The following is a 17,282-nucleotide window of genomic DNA, read 5'->3' as shown; positions in this document are numbered from 1 at the left end:
ACACTTTCTGGCTATGTTATGCATGGTTATTGTTAATAGGCTCATTGCCACTGTAGTAGTAGCTTTGTGTGGCCGGGTTCCCCTCACCTCCCACATGACCAAGATAACTGCTGCAGCATCAAATAGGATGTTGCTGTGGTGAATGGGTTAAACCTCCGCACTAAGTGATTAAATATGTATTAAAGGGAATGTTTATTAATTAAAAATGTATATATTTAGTGTATGAGAGCTGTGCCGCCAATTAGTAACTGTCACTGTGCGCTGGGAGTGTAAATGCATTTATTTTCATATTGGTCATTTATTGATTTTTTATGAGATTTTGGAGGAAATAAGTTTCTGCAACTGTCTGAAGAAAGGATCCCATGCTAAGTAATTATTTTCATGTGAGTGACCAACACTTGTTTAGCCTGAAAACACAGCAGGGAGTTGATACCTTTTATCCTGTCTTGTTAAAAGATAGACTAACTACATGAATAATTTAGGAAATTACAGATTTATGTCAATTTTGTTAAATTATAAAATTGTGTTATCTCAAGTCTAGACAAAATTACATCCTGAGGGTAAACATCGGATGTAATATCTTAGATGCTGTGGTGCCATCTGGGATCAGGGGGCTGGATTACCCCCTGCCAACATGTGTGTCGGGAACTGTATAAAAAGAGCCTCGTTTTACCATGAAATGTATAATTCCATCTGTAACTTCAGGAAGATCATTAGTACCTCAAACTAATGTGTAACTGTCCTTATTAGGACTACTTGAACTAATAAAACATCACTGCTTCAAGAGCCTGCTTTAATGCCTTCTTACCTGCTGCAATTCCTGTGACCTACAGATTAGATCAATCTAATCTGAGGTTGGAATCCAGCATCCAAAAACAACGCTCTGCCTGCAACCCTGCAACCCTGGCCATTGTGAGATCGCAGAAAAAAACATCCACAGCAAAACTGATCTAAAAGAAGAGGTCAGGTGTACCAGCCCATGTGCCCAGCAAGGGTGTATACTAGCAGCAAGAGTTACCCAGAGCAAGTGGTTATAGGCACCGGTGAAGGAGCCTAGTAGTGGCAGCAGGCCACTCCTACTGCATTTAGTTTGGGATAAAGAAAGGGGACAGTGGCAAAGCAAGCCGAGCTGGTCCCCAACAACACGACAGGGTGGCATAGGAGGTCCATCCTGTCACACTATGGATATAATTTTGCTAATGTTCTAAGCCAGTGATGGGCAACCCGATATACTTTAAGCGCCGCTTGTACCGCTCTCCACTTTCCAAATGGGCAGCACATTACCCATAATTCAAAAGAACTTTGCCACCCCCATATCATTCATCTCAAAATATACCCACATGTCCAAAACTCCCCCATAAGCCATTCAGAAATGCCACTTGCTGCAACATATCAAGACATGCTCTCATACTCTACCTGTCACAAAATGCCACCACATGTATTCTGAAATCCCCCCCACATGCAGCTCAGACCTCCCCTCATGCCCCCTATGGCACTCAGACCTTCCCACCTCCCATCAGAATCCTTCACATCTCCCCACAGACCTGCATAGCCAGAACCCACAGAGGAAGGAGGGAGATTATGTAATCCAGAATGCACTGCACTCACTCCTCCCCCTCCTCTGATTGGCTGTGCTGCATGACCTCTCTGCAGTGTGCAAAGGAGGTCATATGACAGGAAACAAAGCTGCTCCCATTCACTCTTATTTTCTGCTTGCAGACTATAAGTGATATTGGGAGCAGCAGGCTTGGGGCTGCAGGTGAAGTCTCGGCCACCTGTCGGCCACCACTGTTCTAAAGAATATAGGGTGAGGAAGGCACTCTTAACCACATAGGTTCAGTATATTGACAAAGCTCTCATTTCAGCATTATTATGTGAATGCGGTGTATACTGCTCCTAACACTAATGTTTATAACATGTTTTTTTAAAAATAAATTATTTATTCTCTAAAATACATCTTGTATTTATAAAAATTGATTATTTAACAGAGCAGTTTAAATACATTCATACTAACAGTTGTAATATCAATATTTGAAGAAGAAATGTAACTTGTTTTAGGAGGAGACATATGCTAATTTAAATGAAGATGTGTTTTGGTGACTTCACTACCAATCAGATTGCAATCTTCCCGTTATTTTGTGAAATAATTTATACTAAGCAATACATTTAATTAAACCTAAAAATTCTGTATTATCACAATTAACCAAGCAGATACTTACAGAAAACACACATGGCAAAAGTTAGACCAATGATGGGCAACCTGATACACTTCAAAGGTCACATGTGTAATCTCTAAACTTCAAAAGGGCTGCATATAACCCTGAATCGCAGTGAGAAGTTAAAACAATATATTTAATCACACACACATGCACACACACCTCCTCTCTCTTACTCTGCTCCCATATTTTTACCTCTCCTCTCTGCACATCTCACAACCTCCAAAATATATACAAATATTTCTAAACTTAAAAAAGCCCTAAAATGTCATCTGTACCCCCACATTAGTCATATACTTGTCCCAAAATGACAATACATACATCCAACCTTTCACATACCACAGACTACTAGCATGCTCCTACATTCCCCCATATGCCCCTCAGACCTCCCACTAAACCCATAATGACCCACATGCCTTCAGAATCCACATCAACTCTAACATTCCCTTCAGACTTCACCACATGCCTTTCCCAAATGACACATTCACTTCTCAATGGGAGTGCCAGTGACCACCCACTACTAATGACTAATTGATTACTAATATAATTTTGCTTCATAATTCTTAAGAAATCAGAAAACAAAGTCCCAGCTCTATTAAATGAAGCAAAGATAGAGACCATGTGGTGCAGGCAGTGCCCCCTCCTCCTCCTCTGATCTTAGATATGCTGCGTGACTTCCTTTCAGCGTACATTTTATAAAGGAAAGTTATGCTTCTCTGTTGATAACTTGGTTGAGTCTGATCTGTCTCAAACAAATCCAATGTAGTCAGATAGCAATACTCTTGTACTATAGATAGAAACACAGACCGAAAAAACAGCCAGATGTGTGTAAAATCTTACAAACAAGATTTATTGTGAAGTGCCAATTAAAAACCCTTTTTTAATTAACAAAAATATCAAAGGCTTATCTGTGTGAAAGTCCAATAATAAGCTCCCTTTTCATCCAGGCGAAATGCAATGGTGTTCCACGGATGCCAAACTTTCCAATATATACAGCAGACGGCCAATATCACCAAAACAAACTGTGAAGACAATCATTCTACACATTTCGTTTTTAGAACTTAGTCATTAGTGATATTGATGGCCGTCTGCTCTATATAGTGGAAAGTGTGGCTTCTGTGGAACACCATGGTATTCAAAATACTACACCATGACCGCACTTTTCCTTTATTGTATTTGTTTCTAGAATTTCCCACAGCGACTTGTAGAATATTGAAAAGAAGGAGCTGCCATATTGGACAGTCTTTTTGGAGTATATGTATTGCTGTTAATCTTTTTTGGTAGTGTGAGTGCTAATTATGGAATTTATTGTGACTTCCCTACACATGATGTGTAAGTCTACTGCTACACTTACGTTCAGTCTTATTCTCTGCTTTATGACCCATTGAGCTTCATCTGTGGTATTAAGCTTAAAACGTGATGGGGCATAAAGCAGAAAATAAGTCAGAGTAGGTGCATAAAGCTGGATGGATTGGGGCCTGCAGGTGAAATCTCACCGTGCCTCTAGCTTGTTGCACATCACTGGTTTAGACAGACAAGAAGCAGGGTCAATGTACAACTGGTAAATAAAACACATAAAACTGACTGACCAAAATGCGCAAAACTCAAAGCTGTCACAGGACAGTTTGAAAAATCGGCTAAGCATGACCTCACTGTAACATTGAAAATTAAACACCAAGCAATTCTTTTTATACATATAGGAGTTCATTTAAAGTCTGACTTTTTGCATAACATCCACATTTTCATGTTGCACATACACACCAAAAATGCATAAGTATACTAGAATTGGAACGAGGAAAAGGGCAGGCAAGCATATGTCGTGTACACTAAGGCCTTGTACATGTAATTGCGACAAAATTAGTGAAAAAGCTCTGTGCTAACAAGGAGGACAACATAGAAGTTTGAATGAAATGAAAGTTGCACTTGTTGTCCCCTACGTCTCAAGAAGTTTAAGTAAGCGAGTGCACATGTCAGTGTAGAACGGCCCCTGGAGATGTAATGCAATGTTAAAACAAAAGCAACAAATGACCCTGTTGAATGACGCAGAACATGATTATCATGGCTTTGCAATGTAAATGAAAGGGGACTGTCTGTGAGCATGAGAAAAACGCTCAGATTGACTACTCGCATATAGGCCATGTGGGCTATGAATGAACTAAACTGTGAAGTTCCTTCCTAGTCCACCGGGGGGTCTGTATGACACACGGACCCCACGTTGCATGTCTGCATGTTCTAGAGTGACCATTCCAACCTGGCAAAGTCTGGTGCTGTTTGCAGCTTTTGAGGGTGGATAAGCAGGCAATAAGCACTGGTACTAAGTGGTTGGGGTGCATTGTTTAATTAATTAAGGTAGCTAGCTTTGCTGGCTACCTGACTGGCAACCCTTATCTCCCAAGAGACTGTACAGGGAACGAGGCACAGCCCATCTCACTCCTGGACCCTGTGCCAGTGCTGCCTCCACAGAGTCTGTAGATAACAGGTTCACACAATTGTTCTCAACAAAGGGACCTAATCACTGATGATGAAGTTATCTGTTCCTCCATGAATTAGCTCCTTTCAATCTTCTTGTGAGATACAGACTCAATGGCACTTTTCTGTGGGTGTTAACCAACCATGTGCATATATAGTCCTAGGAGCTATAGTTGAAAGAGGTATGCATGCAATGCAGTACTTGTAGTATAAGTTATCCTGGGATGGCTACACCTCTATTAAGGCACATAAACATTGTAACAATAAACACTAACTCATTAAATTACATTGTATACTATATAGAGCTACTGTTGTCTACAGTTAGAAGACAGGGTCCTCAATAGGCTGAACCTTTATTGAAAATGCCCAGTACCCACCTCTTCTTGGAAAATAACTGGTAAACAACAAGGTACATTAAGGGTAAGGCAAGAGTAACCTCTCGTTTCACCACATCGACCATGGTCAAACCTGTTCGCCTTGCTGGACTTTATCTCTAATTTTAGAGTTTATACAAAGTTTGAGAATTTTTTGCAAGTTTCCGAACATCAGAGCTGAGTTGATGAACTAGATCGAGAACAAATTCAAGAATATGTAGAAGGCTTCTTACTGTCCTGTCACTGTTTCTCCCAACCTATTGATCCTACACCCCCTCTCTACTTTTCCTCATTCGAAATTCTCAGTATTTGGAATTACTTTCCTTCACCTCTGCAAATTGTAGCAATCTACTGTCCTCCTGAACTTGCTTCTCATTTTTTGAATCATTCCTCTATCTGGCTTCTTCTTTTCCTCTCCACTGATATTCCTACCATTAACACAGGTGATTTTAGTATTGTTGTTAACAGAGACATCTCTGCTGCAGCCAAGCTCCTATCACCCAGGTTCACCTCACACTATGGTCCATAGCTCTCACTCATCAGAATGGTCACACACTTCGCTTTACTCGCCTCTTCTTTGTATGTAACTTTTCAAACTCTGCTTTCCCTCTGTCTGATCAGTGTTTATAAGCCTTAACACTCTTGTCTCTTCCTATACAGCAGCCTCCACCTTATGCAGGAATATCAAGAGCATAGATCTGCATGTATCAATAATAAAACATGTAAAAATGGTTACCCCTGAGGAGAGGGTGGCATGTCAAACAGAAACATGTTGGGAGTGATACCACTGAATAGGACATCTAAGGGGAGATACAATTTAATAGACTACAAGTATATCCACTAAAAATAATTAATCATATATTGTATTTTGCCTAGTGATAATTAGGTGTTTAAACTGTAACTTACTGTTAAATGCAAACTGTTCCCTTCTATTTCTTCACATTCTTCCAGATCTTTAAATTGCACAGTTTTCTTCTTTAATCCTAGAGGTGAAAATAATTTAAAAAAAGCAAGTGAACCAATGAAAGAACCCAAACAAAACCTGTATATTAGAGACCTTATTAATATACCTCAAATAACAGGAGTTTAATTACATTTACACAGCATGCTCTGGCATCAGTCTTGAACTGGAAGGACAAGAGGAAGGATAGTGCATAGAAAACCTCTGTATTCATAGGTTTAAGAGATTGGTGTGCAGTCAACTCTGTACAGGTACTTACAAGCATGTACTCTGTGCAAGAGTGCTAGTCAGACAGCCTTTGTATAAAGTTGTAACACAGATATAAGTGCCCCTGTTTGCATCAGCGGTGAACAACATATGATACTTGTGGAGCCTTAAATGTGACTTTTGGTTCCTGTAGGGGAGGGTAACCATACACAATGCATCTGACCTCCCTCAGTTCTGGACACTTGGCCCCAGTGCTGAACTTCAAGATGGTTATGAAACCTTCTATTTCAATTGTCAGAAGTTTGGACTTTATAATAAATGAATATATTAGTTTACGTAATCTACACCTAGTATATGCAAATGGAACTCCAAGGGGTAAATGTATCCAGTTGACAGATTTCTGGTGGGCTTGAAAAGCCAATCAGATTCTAGCTATCATTTATTTAGTACATTCTACAAAATGATAGCTAGAATCTGATTGGTTGCTATAGGCAACATCTCCACTTTTCAAACCCGCCGGATAACTCTCAGCTTGATACATTTACCTCCCAATGACTGGTTAATGTCCCCTCTGAGCTGACATAACAAACAAGTTCAATGTGGAGGTATACAGGCAGACACAAAGGTGCATGACAACACAGAAGGAAAACAAGGATTTTCTACTCAGTTGTAAATGTTCTTCATTGACTAATTGACAAAAATGGAAAAACTATATGTAAATGAACTATGTTTGTTTAAAATAATATAGTTCAGGATAGAAGTGTTAACATATATATATATTAAATAATAATTTTAGTGCCATGCACTCATAAAGACTTTTAAACCATTAGCTGTATAAAAAAAAATGTCAGCATTTGTGGACAGATACGTTCGATGTGCTCCTGCTTCCATCCTTTGTGAGAGATTGTGCTGATGTTTTCGTTTTCATTTGAATTGCTCTTTATTTCAGCCTTTGGAATTGGAGAGCAAGACAGACAATAGGTGAGCAAGCCAGGAAAGCGAAAACAACATGCCAGTTATATTTATTACATTTATTTATATTGGAGAATTTGTATCACAACTGAAAAACTAAACTGAAGGAGATATGGTAAATGATATACAACACGATCAGATCACTTTGTTCAGTGTGCTAAACTTACAAATATACATGCAGTTTTTATCAGTACTGATAATGTATTCTTACTATCCTTTATATAGCACATAGTATGTAGCGTTGTACAATCAGAGAATGTTTGTCTTTTTCACATGAGTCCCTTTCCTAGTTGAGTTTACAATCTACCACAGGCACACATACAGACTAAGGCCAATTTTGTATAGTTTAGGATCATGGGAATAATCTGGAGCACCCAGGGAGGAAAACCACATGAACACAAAAAGAGCAAACTCCATGAAGATGGCACTAATTGTAGTTGCAAAAATATCTCTGAAGCAGTCCACATTAAAGGATGACCCTATATTACAGCCCAAAGGATAATATAAGAGTGGATGACATTTTGTCTGAGAACATTGGCACTTGAGCAGGGTGCACCCTCTCACCCTTGTTCTATATTGTGGTAGTAGTAGTAGTTTTATACTTAAATGACTCTCTAAGAGGACTTTTGGTAGGGAATTGGCAATACAAAAAGGGTCTTATTTGACTCTTTTAATTTCCTCACCTCATATTTCCCTTCAGTCAATAATTAGGAAATTTGATAGGTTTGGGGCCTTCAGAAATTTTAAGGTGAATTAACCTTCAAGCCAGCTTCCCTTTCCATTAGCAAAATCAAGTACCTTGGGGTGCATATCCTCTCTAATCTATAATATCTCCACTTTATATAGCCTTCATTAAAATCATCTCCCTTTTAACTGAGATATTGGCAGACCTATCAATAGGTACTCAAAAAAGTGGAAATGTTCTTTCTTTCTCTTATAGTGGGGGCATTCACACACTCAAACTAGTACTAACTTTATAATTAAAATCAAAGTTTTATTTCATTAATTAAAATCATATTTTTCCACTTCCACGTCAAAAATAATAAAATATAGACAAAGACTGAAAAAGTAGTAGGATAAAAGTGTATCTAAACTATTGTGCTTACACAACAAATAGAAATTCCCTTGGCAAGTAAATCACCAATCAATCTCCTTGGAGCTACAATTAGTGACTCTCTAAATTTATTTTGGGTATGTATTTCTTTAATAAAGCAGTATTCTGTGTCCCTGAATAGAGTAAAGATTCTGTATCCCTAGGGATAGATTCTGGTAATTGTATACTTCATTTCAGAATTCATTTCATTGATCCTAAAATTTCGATCTGAGGAGATGTTACTGATAAATTTATAAATCCTATATTGCGAGTTAAAAACGCCCTATATTACCATCATTGCTGTTGCGCTAACTAGATGTTACTATTTCTCTATTATATAGTGATTGCACGCACTTAGATCTTTATAGTGGCTGATTTCATAGATTTATTAATATGAGTGAAATAAAGTTTATAGCGAGGGCCAATCTTAAATAGATTTTATATCATGTGTTTGAGAAAGTAGGCAGATTTCAACTGTCTATTTCAGAGCTAAAAAAGTGGCAGACCTAGTTAAGTGTAATAAAGTCCAAATTGTTATGGTTTGTGAGAATAAATAATTAAATATTTTGCTATATGTCTGTTAGATGATCCTCATCAGTGTCCCTAAGATATGCTTTAAGTTCATGTGATCTGCATCTAATAAATTTAGTGGGATAAACTGAGTGCATCTTTCTCATTCTCCACTCACATAAGGCTGTCACCCCACTAATAGACAATCATGGGTTCCTTCAATGTCTGCAGGCTGAAAGTTTTATTAATTATTTAGCATCCAATCATCCTCAACTCAGACACATTGCAGATCCTCCCAGAGACACAGTTATACTTGATCCTCCTCAGGTGCATGGCAATTGGCTCTCCTATGGATAGCTTGTGTGTGTTTACAGATCATTGAAATCCAAATCTGACATCCACAGACCATTAAAAACATTTGGTTTGAACCCAGAGCACATTATATCTTTATTATTTCGCATACACCAGAAACAGTTTACCACAGGAAGAATATCTCTTGTCCAGATGTAGAAAAGAAGATTTCCCTGAGCAGGATGGACAGAAATCATTTCTGCTCCCACACAAATTTTAAATAACTTGGAAAGCAGAGAATTTCAAGATACTATCTAGCTGCAATCCTAGCCTTTTTCATCAAAAATACACAAATGTTTCAGATACATGCTGGAGATGTAACACAGATAGGGCCTCTGTGTCACATGTTTAGTGGTGTTGCCGAATGATCAATCGACTTTGGGATAGAATGTATTTATCCGACAGTATGCAGATATTGTGCTGCTCTCCATGTTTCCAGGGGTTGCAGAGGCACTTTCTAATATCAGTCATATCCATCACTCCCAGACACTGGAATTCATCAATGATACCTTCCATAGCTGAGGGGCTGCAGGAATTGAATGATATAATAAACTGATTGATGTACTGACTAATAGCAGGCAAAAGAAATTTTGTTTGGTATGGTAGAGCTGGCTTATTTTCAGGGATCTGATGGATTTAAATTAATGTTATAACAGGTGTAGTCAAAGCTCTATTTATGGTCTGATATATCTCACCCCAGTAGACAGATTTCATGAGATTGTCATACATGAGGCCAACCAGACACCTTCCCCTTCATTTGTTTATTTTTTTTAATAGTATATTATTTAGGATACCTTTGTCCCCATTAATTTGTATAATTGCTTTCTATGTTAGTTGACTTGATTTGTATTTTTGTTATTTGTATTATAAAAAAAAATTAACCATTACAAAAATAAATAAAAATATTCTATCTCAGCCACTACTCTCATCAAGGGATTCATGCATCACAACACTAGGCTACTCCACGTAACTGGTTTACCTGAATGCGGACATTTCATTGAGTACTTTCCAGTTCATAGTCTGTGTTGACCTCACTGCTTTATATCCGTGGTACTACGCTTCTCTATGTTACTTACCTTTTAAAGTTGCGTAAACAACTTGCGACCCAATTAATCTTGGTACGTATTTGGGGATCCATTGCATGATGAATCAGTGAGTATCTTTCTTGCGTTTATTTGTGTTTAATAAGTTGCGCAAGTTGCGCACAGTATATGTCCGCTAATGAATCAGGCCCATTGTGTGTAGTTATTTAGTGGGAAAGCACTTAACTAAACCACTTATTCCCCTACACTGGAAGCCCAATAAGAAAGGATCATGCTTACCGTGTCTTTGACCCTAAGCACTTATTGTAATCTTTCATTCTTTCAATGTAGTTTTTATGTGTCATGATGTATGTGTTGCTACATAATATATTTCATGTGATGCTAAATAAGTAAATATGGACAAACATAGAAAAACATACAAAGGAAAGCTGCAAAAGTGAATCTGAGTGCATTATGTCTAGTTTTACTCCCATCAGGCTGCATTCTCTAATTAGCCTCAAAAATATTGCTCTTTCACATGTTGTATAATGCTTCCAAACATTTATGATTTGAAAATCTGGACATGTTAGGCCACTCCCCCATGAGAGACAATGATGTGAGGGCCACAGATTTCTACACACATCAATCTTAGGGCATACATTTTAGGAAATGTTGCAAACGTCATTGTGAACGTAAACCAAAAGGTATATTACCATAGTTTTCTGATACTTGATACAAGCTCTCACGGGCTGAAGGACTAAGTCCACTCTTAGGGGGGTATTCAATTGTTAGTGTTAAAGGGAAAAAAACGAGCGCTCAAAAAATATTACCGTTTATACGGTAATATTGCGCGTGAAAAGCGTTAATACAGTAGTTTACTCGCGGAATTTCAGCTCGCCGCTCAGGGAGCAGCGAGCTGAAATTTCGCAAGAAATTACCGTATTAACGCTAAGATTTTTTGAGCGCTCATTTTTCCCCGTTAATGCTAACAATTGAATACCCCCCTGAGTGTTTCAATAGATCGTATGCTTGTTTTTAAAAAAGTGCATGAAAAGTAGTCAACCAGTTTTCCAATATAGGTAACAAGAGTGAAGGATTGATTAAAAAGGAGTTGTCCAAAAAGTGGACATGTTCTTTAATGCAACTAACCTTTAAGGGCTACATAGTGTATCAAAACATTGCCTACATACTTAATTTACCTGAGCATCCAAAACAGTTTCCTATGATATCTAAAGATGCAGTGCTACTGCTCAAATTGTGCTCAGAATACTTCCCACCATTGAAATAAAACCGGGACGTGACCCCAATCCAGATCTGCCCCCTCCAACAGTTGGCCCCAATTTACAGTGACCACTCCCCCAGTTATGACTGTAAATTGCTGCTAATGTGGGCAGAGATGTTACACCCTAAATTTATGTTATTTGTCTATGAAAGGACATTTATTTCAACTGTTGCCTTCCAGAACATGTACAGACAGAATAAGAGGTTGGCATTATGTCTCAACAGCTGAAACTTTTACAAATGTGTTTTTGTTTAATTAAGGAAATATTTAAATATGTCCTGTTAAGAAAACTTGAGGAGAATGTTGAAAGATATATAGTAATGGCAGAATCACCATAAGAATTTAAAAATGGATATGTTGTCTTCCTTATAAAGAATGATACATAAAGTTCTTCCTTTTGATTTATGTAAACAATTGAAAAAAATTGCATAGCCTCACTAGTACCTGCAAAAATGACCTGTGTTGTGTCCCAAAGTTTTAGTAAACACTTCTAGAGATATAAAAAAAATCAATATATCTATTGTCATAAGCTCTGGTTAGGGGTACTGTCTTCTGGGGTTAGACGGCTGCTAAGTCACACCAGTCCCGTGCTTTGGTTCATCTAGCCTTAGCTAGATTTATTCTCCAGGCATAAAAATAAACAAACAAAAACAAAAGTCAGAACCTGTCCGGCTTCTAACTTAACACACAGGAACACCCTCTGTGAAGATACTGGGTTTTCTGGCCCAATTGTACTCACTTTACTATGGCTGGCCACCCACGGGTGCCTTCTTAGGCCAGGCCTACCCATTACCTTCTAAGGTTCTTATTAGTCACTCAGGCAAATGCAGTTAGAAAAGTACAACAGTCCATTTATTGTAATAAAAACAACACTAGAATAGTATGTACACACAGCAAATTAATACCAGGCAGGTTTACCACATCATCTGCCCCTTACCCCACTAGCTTAAGGAGTTACAGTCACCTGGCTGTCTGAACATGACGACCCTTGGATCTGCCAATGTATTTCACCGGTGAAGAACGGCAACTCTAAAACCAGCCAGCCTTCAGCTTCCAGTCCCAGAATGAATATCTGCCCCCCCCCCACCCCCCCTGGAGTGGCTCCTTACATCTAGGGTCTAATTTCCACAGTGTTTTCCCGTCCCTGGACAAAACCCTGGGTCTATCCTTCTCAACCATTGGTGGGTGCTGTATCAGGGGTTTGGAGGGGGAGTGGAGATGAGCTGTACTTCCACAGAAGGTCCCCTGCTTGGCTCTAGACAAAATGTCTGAACTAGTCATGTTGAGAACAATGGATACTCATTGGCCTTCCCTCTCTCCTGTATCCTGCTAAATGATCCTTACCCATAACCCACCTGGCTTTACTTTAAGGACAATGACTAACAGCTTCCATGCAATATAAACAAGATACAATAAACAATATACATATTTACAATGAACTACAATGTCTCCTTAGCCACATGTAATTGGACACTGCAGTGATACTCTATTGAGCTGGGGAACAAAAGCAAGGGCTATAAAAAGTACATGCTATAATCTACATTTTGTGAGAAACGAGGGACAGGCTGGTTAGGGTGATATTAATACCTCGTTTCACCACATTCCTCCCCCACTTTTTTAGCCCTTGTTCCCAAGTGCCTCCCATGCCCCAAGTAAACCTTTCTCCCCCAAGCCCAAAGCCTCTGACCTGCTGTGGTTTCATCTGGGTCTGATGTTCAGGTAGAGAGCAGTACACAGTTCATCAATTTCCCACCAGGGTCCCATGGGTGTGGGCAAATCATCCCACCCACCTGGAGTGGGGCTTTATGTTGCCCTGTGTCATAGGATGAGACAACATTAAAACTGGGCCACTCCTGTGCACACATCCGTGGTAGGAGAGCTGTAGTTCAAAATCTCTTGGGTGCCTTGTCCACCCGTAAATGCCCAAATGCAAATAGTCCTTTGGCATGTCCGCTGTTTCTGGAGACCTTGCTCCCCTCCCCCACATAGTCGAGTGAAAACTGCCCAGAGGCAGAAAAACTTTGAGCATTTTTGTATAAGAATATATAGGAGAATATAAGAGGGCTCAAAGAGCTGCCTTATTAATAATAGGGTTTAAATATAAACTGGAGGAAAGTTGCTTTCACTGCCACCATACCAAGGTTTTTTTTTTACTGTGAGGGTAGTTTACTGTGTAAGTCATTGCCAAGGGAGGCATAGTGATGGCAAAATCACCATATGATTTAAAAAATGCATTGGATGTCTTAGTTACAAGTTATCTATGGTTACAGAGCCTCTATTAGTGTTAGAACTAAATCCAGCTTGAAGGTGCAATTTTGCACCTTGGCAAATCCAAGTTGTATTTCAGACAGGGGACTTTGTAAAGTGTGGTCAGATTTATAGTTGGGAGAGTGTCCTAGCTCATAAAGTTGCCCAGTATTTGTTTTCCACATGCAAAGGCAGGCAGTAATTTCCCTGCATTTAGCTGGATTTGCTCCTAGCTCTAAATGAGGACAATAATGAGCAAATAAAGCAGATGTCGTAATAAATTCAGGGAATTTATTCCCCCTCCATCAAGGAATTCACCGTCCATCTCCCCTCCATCTATATCCCCTATGAGTTTACATTGGAAAATGCGTATTTATTTATTATCATGTATTTATATAGCACCAGCGCACTCTGTACAATTGGAAACAAACACAGTAATAAAACAAGACTGGGTATTAAGTGGTAAGCAATAGCTTGCCTGTTTGCAATCTTACAATCTACAGGAAAATGGGATGCATGAGGTTGAGTGTCACATATTGCATATTGATCCAGCCAAATTGCAATGGAAGAAAAGTGCTTAGTGGGGCCATATGATCAGACAGCAATGTTGGTATTGTGGTCAGATGGAAGAGCATAGAAGGAGAATAGATTGCCATCAAGCTGTTTAGAGGGGTGGTAATTGGGAAGAAAAGCTTAGGAATGTTAAGATGGGTAGTTCAGGAATTTGATAAGCTTGACTGAAGAGATGAGTTTTCAGAGAACGCCTGAATTTTTGGAGGTAAGTGAAAGTCTTGTTGTATGAGGGAGGAAACTCCACAGTCGTTGGGTGCAGCCCAAAAAAAGTACTGTAGCAGGGAATGGGAGCAGGTAATGATGGTTGATAAGAGAAGCAGATCCTGGACAAAGCTGAGAGATTGAGCTGGGAGATATTTGGAGACCAGGGAAGAGATTTATTAATAGAACTATTTAGTTCAGATTTGGTCAAATACAGGCAACTGTAGTAATTAGCAGATCAGATTAGCTGTAAATGAGCGTTTTGTGAGCACAATTAATATAGCTGCTGCATTCAAAATACATTGTAGGGGTGAAAGTCTGGATATAGGAAGCCCATTAAGGAGGGAATTGGAATAGTCAGTGTGAGAGATAATGAGTACATGGGGTTTTTGTTGTTTTATTTTGCCTTCCTCTGGATCAATATGTCTAGAATTTATGAACCTTTAAAAGTGCATTTTTTTAACCTCCCTATGAATAGTGCCAATGTGTATGCTTAATGATAAATAATATTATCTTGCAAAAACAAAAATAAAATTTTACATTCCTTTTTTAGTATCTCCAACCATGAATTATACTATATATTCCACATGGAAAGAAAGGTCACAATTACCATTTAGTCCTGTTTATATGTCCTTTCAGTTTTCTTCTGCACAAATACTGCAAATGAGTTGTGAAAGAAATGACATTTACTTGATATTTAGGGGTCGTAAACTGACAAACTAGTTATTAGTTGAGTCTTTCAGAATAGATGGCATTTAAAGTGGTTTGTTATGGCTAACTTATCCATTATTTCTTCTGCACAAATGTTTACTATCTAATATGTTTTCTGTTTGTTTGCCTGCTCAACCTATGTACTCAGAGACTATTTTTAACAATGATATTCAAGCACTATTAAAGTCACATTCTCAAATAAACTTCTATTATTTGTATTGCATTTAAATTACTACATGCTAGCATTGTTTAATGTAGTAGAAATGTATTGATGGTAATTTGTGGTAATTTACATTTGCCTGGTGGAACAGAGGAATTTGGGTAGAGGATTTGGAAGTTTAGAGATAAGCCTGGGTATGAGCACAAAAAAGAAGCAGGGAACATGGGCAGGAATAGGCAGAGCAGAGGGGAAGATGGGACGTTTCAAAGACACCAGAGATGCTCGTAATTATTTCAAAGTGGTTCTTGAGCCAGGTTTGTCGATTTGGTTTGCAGTTTGAAAATTCAGGGAAAATTAATGAACCATTATTGAACCGTGTTAGAACCACTATCTGGTTCTAACATGCTTAGCCTTAAAAGCAGGGCCGTCTTTCCCATTGGGTACAATGGGCAGGTGCCCGGGGGCCCTGCAGCCCAGGGAGGCCCGTCGGAGGCAGCAAAAAAAAAAAATGCCCGCCCGACATCCATTGCAGAGCACGACGGAGGAGGAGACCATGGAGGGAGCCGGATCGCCAGCTGACTGCAAGGTAAGTATTGTCTTTTTTTTCCCCAGGTTTTTGTTTTTTTTTGCTGCCTCCGATGGGCCCTCCTGGGCTGCAGGGCCCATATATATAATAATTTTTTTTTTTTATATATATATATATATATATATATATATATGTGTGTATATAGGGGCCCCGGTGCACTGCTGTGCCCAGGGGCCCAATATGTTGTTAAGAGGGCCCTGCTTAAAAGGCTACATTGTATAGTATTCCATGTGAATGGCAAACTTAAATTACACACATGAACTTCAAACAAAGTAATATTACTTGTTTGAATTAAAAAAAAATACTATAAATTATAGCCATTTAAAGCAGCAATCCCACATAGGTTTTTTTTTCCATAAATAGCAAGTACCCTTTAAGCATGCATCATTTTTCTTGTTATTCTAGAAAACCATTATCTTCTTTTCAAAATCTCTTTAGAGGAAAGTTTGGTAAGGCTGCTAGTCACACACACAGACTCACAGTTCTCAGCATGTCATGTGAAGGCAGAGGGGGAGGGGAGAAGGAGAAGGATTTTAAAGTATAGTCAGAGTTCAGAGGGGATTTCCAAAGCTTCTCTGCTCACATTCTCATTCATTCGTCGGCTGACATTCTTCACTGTGTTCTCTCAGCCCATTCTCTATGCACAATGCTGCCTCTCTGCAGCAACCCTCTGTCTCCTGAGGGTCACTTCTCTCGCTTCTCTCTCCTCTCTCTCTTAATGCAGGCACAGTGCCAGTTGCAGCTGTCCCCCCTCTAACCTGAGCATAGTCTGAGGAATCATTTAACAATCGTAAAGTGTAAAACACTAACATATGCGATTTAGAAAACTGAATGTTCTAGGGTAGAAAAATTAGACAGTCCTCTCCACTTTCTGCTGTATATTACTGTAAGCCTAGGATAGCCTTGAGCAATTTGAAAGTACTCATAATTGTAAATGTGTTTAGCACACCTCTGTCTGCTTTGTCAGTAACTGGATGGAGGCAGCAATATTGGCAACAAAAACTATTATACAAATTAAGGAGCCCCCACCAAGACGCATCATCTTCATATCTTTATTTAATTTTAATAATCTCACTCTGCATAATATTCCCACTGTTCTCCAAAACTGGGTGAACTAGTGCGCCTGTTTATTACTTAGCAAAGAACTTTCTTACTCTGTCCAACTCCAACTAATGGCTGGTGCAAATTTCTGCTACTCTGTAAATGTTGACATCTTTCCCTGCAAACCGATGCACCTTGGCGTACAACTAGGCGCACCAGAATAAAAAGAGGATTTTGTGATGTGCTTTGATTATTTTGCACTTCATAAATTCAATCCACTGGTTCTAATTGCACCTGACACACAGG

General features: G+C 38.9%; 1 protein-coding gene across 4 annotated transcripts in view; it reads right to left on the bottom strand.

Annotated features, from left to right (window-relative positions):
- PALM2AKAP2 (PALM2 and AKAP2 fusion) overlaps positions 1 to 17,282 on the bottom strand; it is a 312,233-nt gene that overhangs the window by 112,560 nt on the left and 182,391 nt on the right. For all 4 annotated transcript variants that reach the window (XM_075208422.1, XM_075208430.1, XM_075208439.1 and 1 more), the window contains one exon: positions 5,966 to 6,042. In XM_075208422.1, the coding sequence (XP_075064523.1) occupies positions 5,966 to 6,042 (77 nt within the window). The remainder of the gene's footprint in view (positions 1 to 5,965; positions 6,043 to 17,282) is intronic.

This window comes from Mixophyes fleayi, chromosome 1 (genome assembly GCF_038048845.1).
Source record: "Mixophyes fleayi isolate aMixFle1 chromosome 1, aMixFle1.hap1, whole genome shotgun sequence".
Taxonomy (NCBI): domain Eukaryota; kingdom Metazoa; phylum Chordata; class Amphibia; order Anura; family Limnodynastidae; genus Mixophyes; species Mixophyes fleayi.
This window is presented reverse-complemented; position numbering and strand designations above follow the sequence as displayed.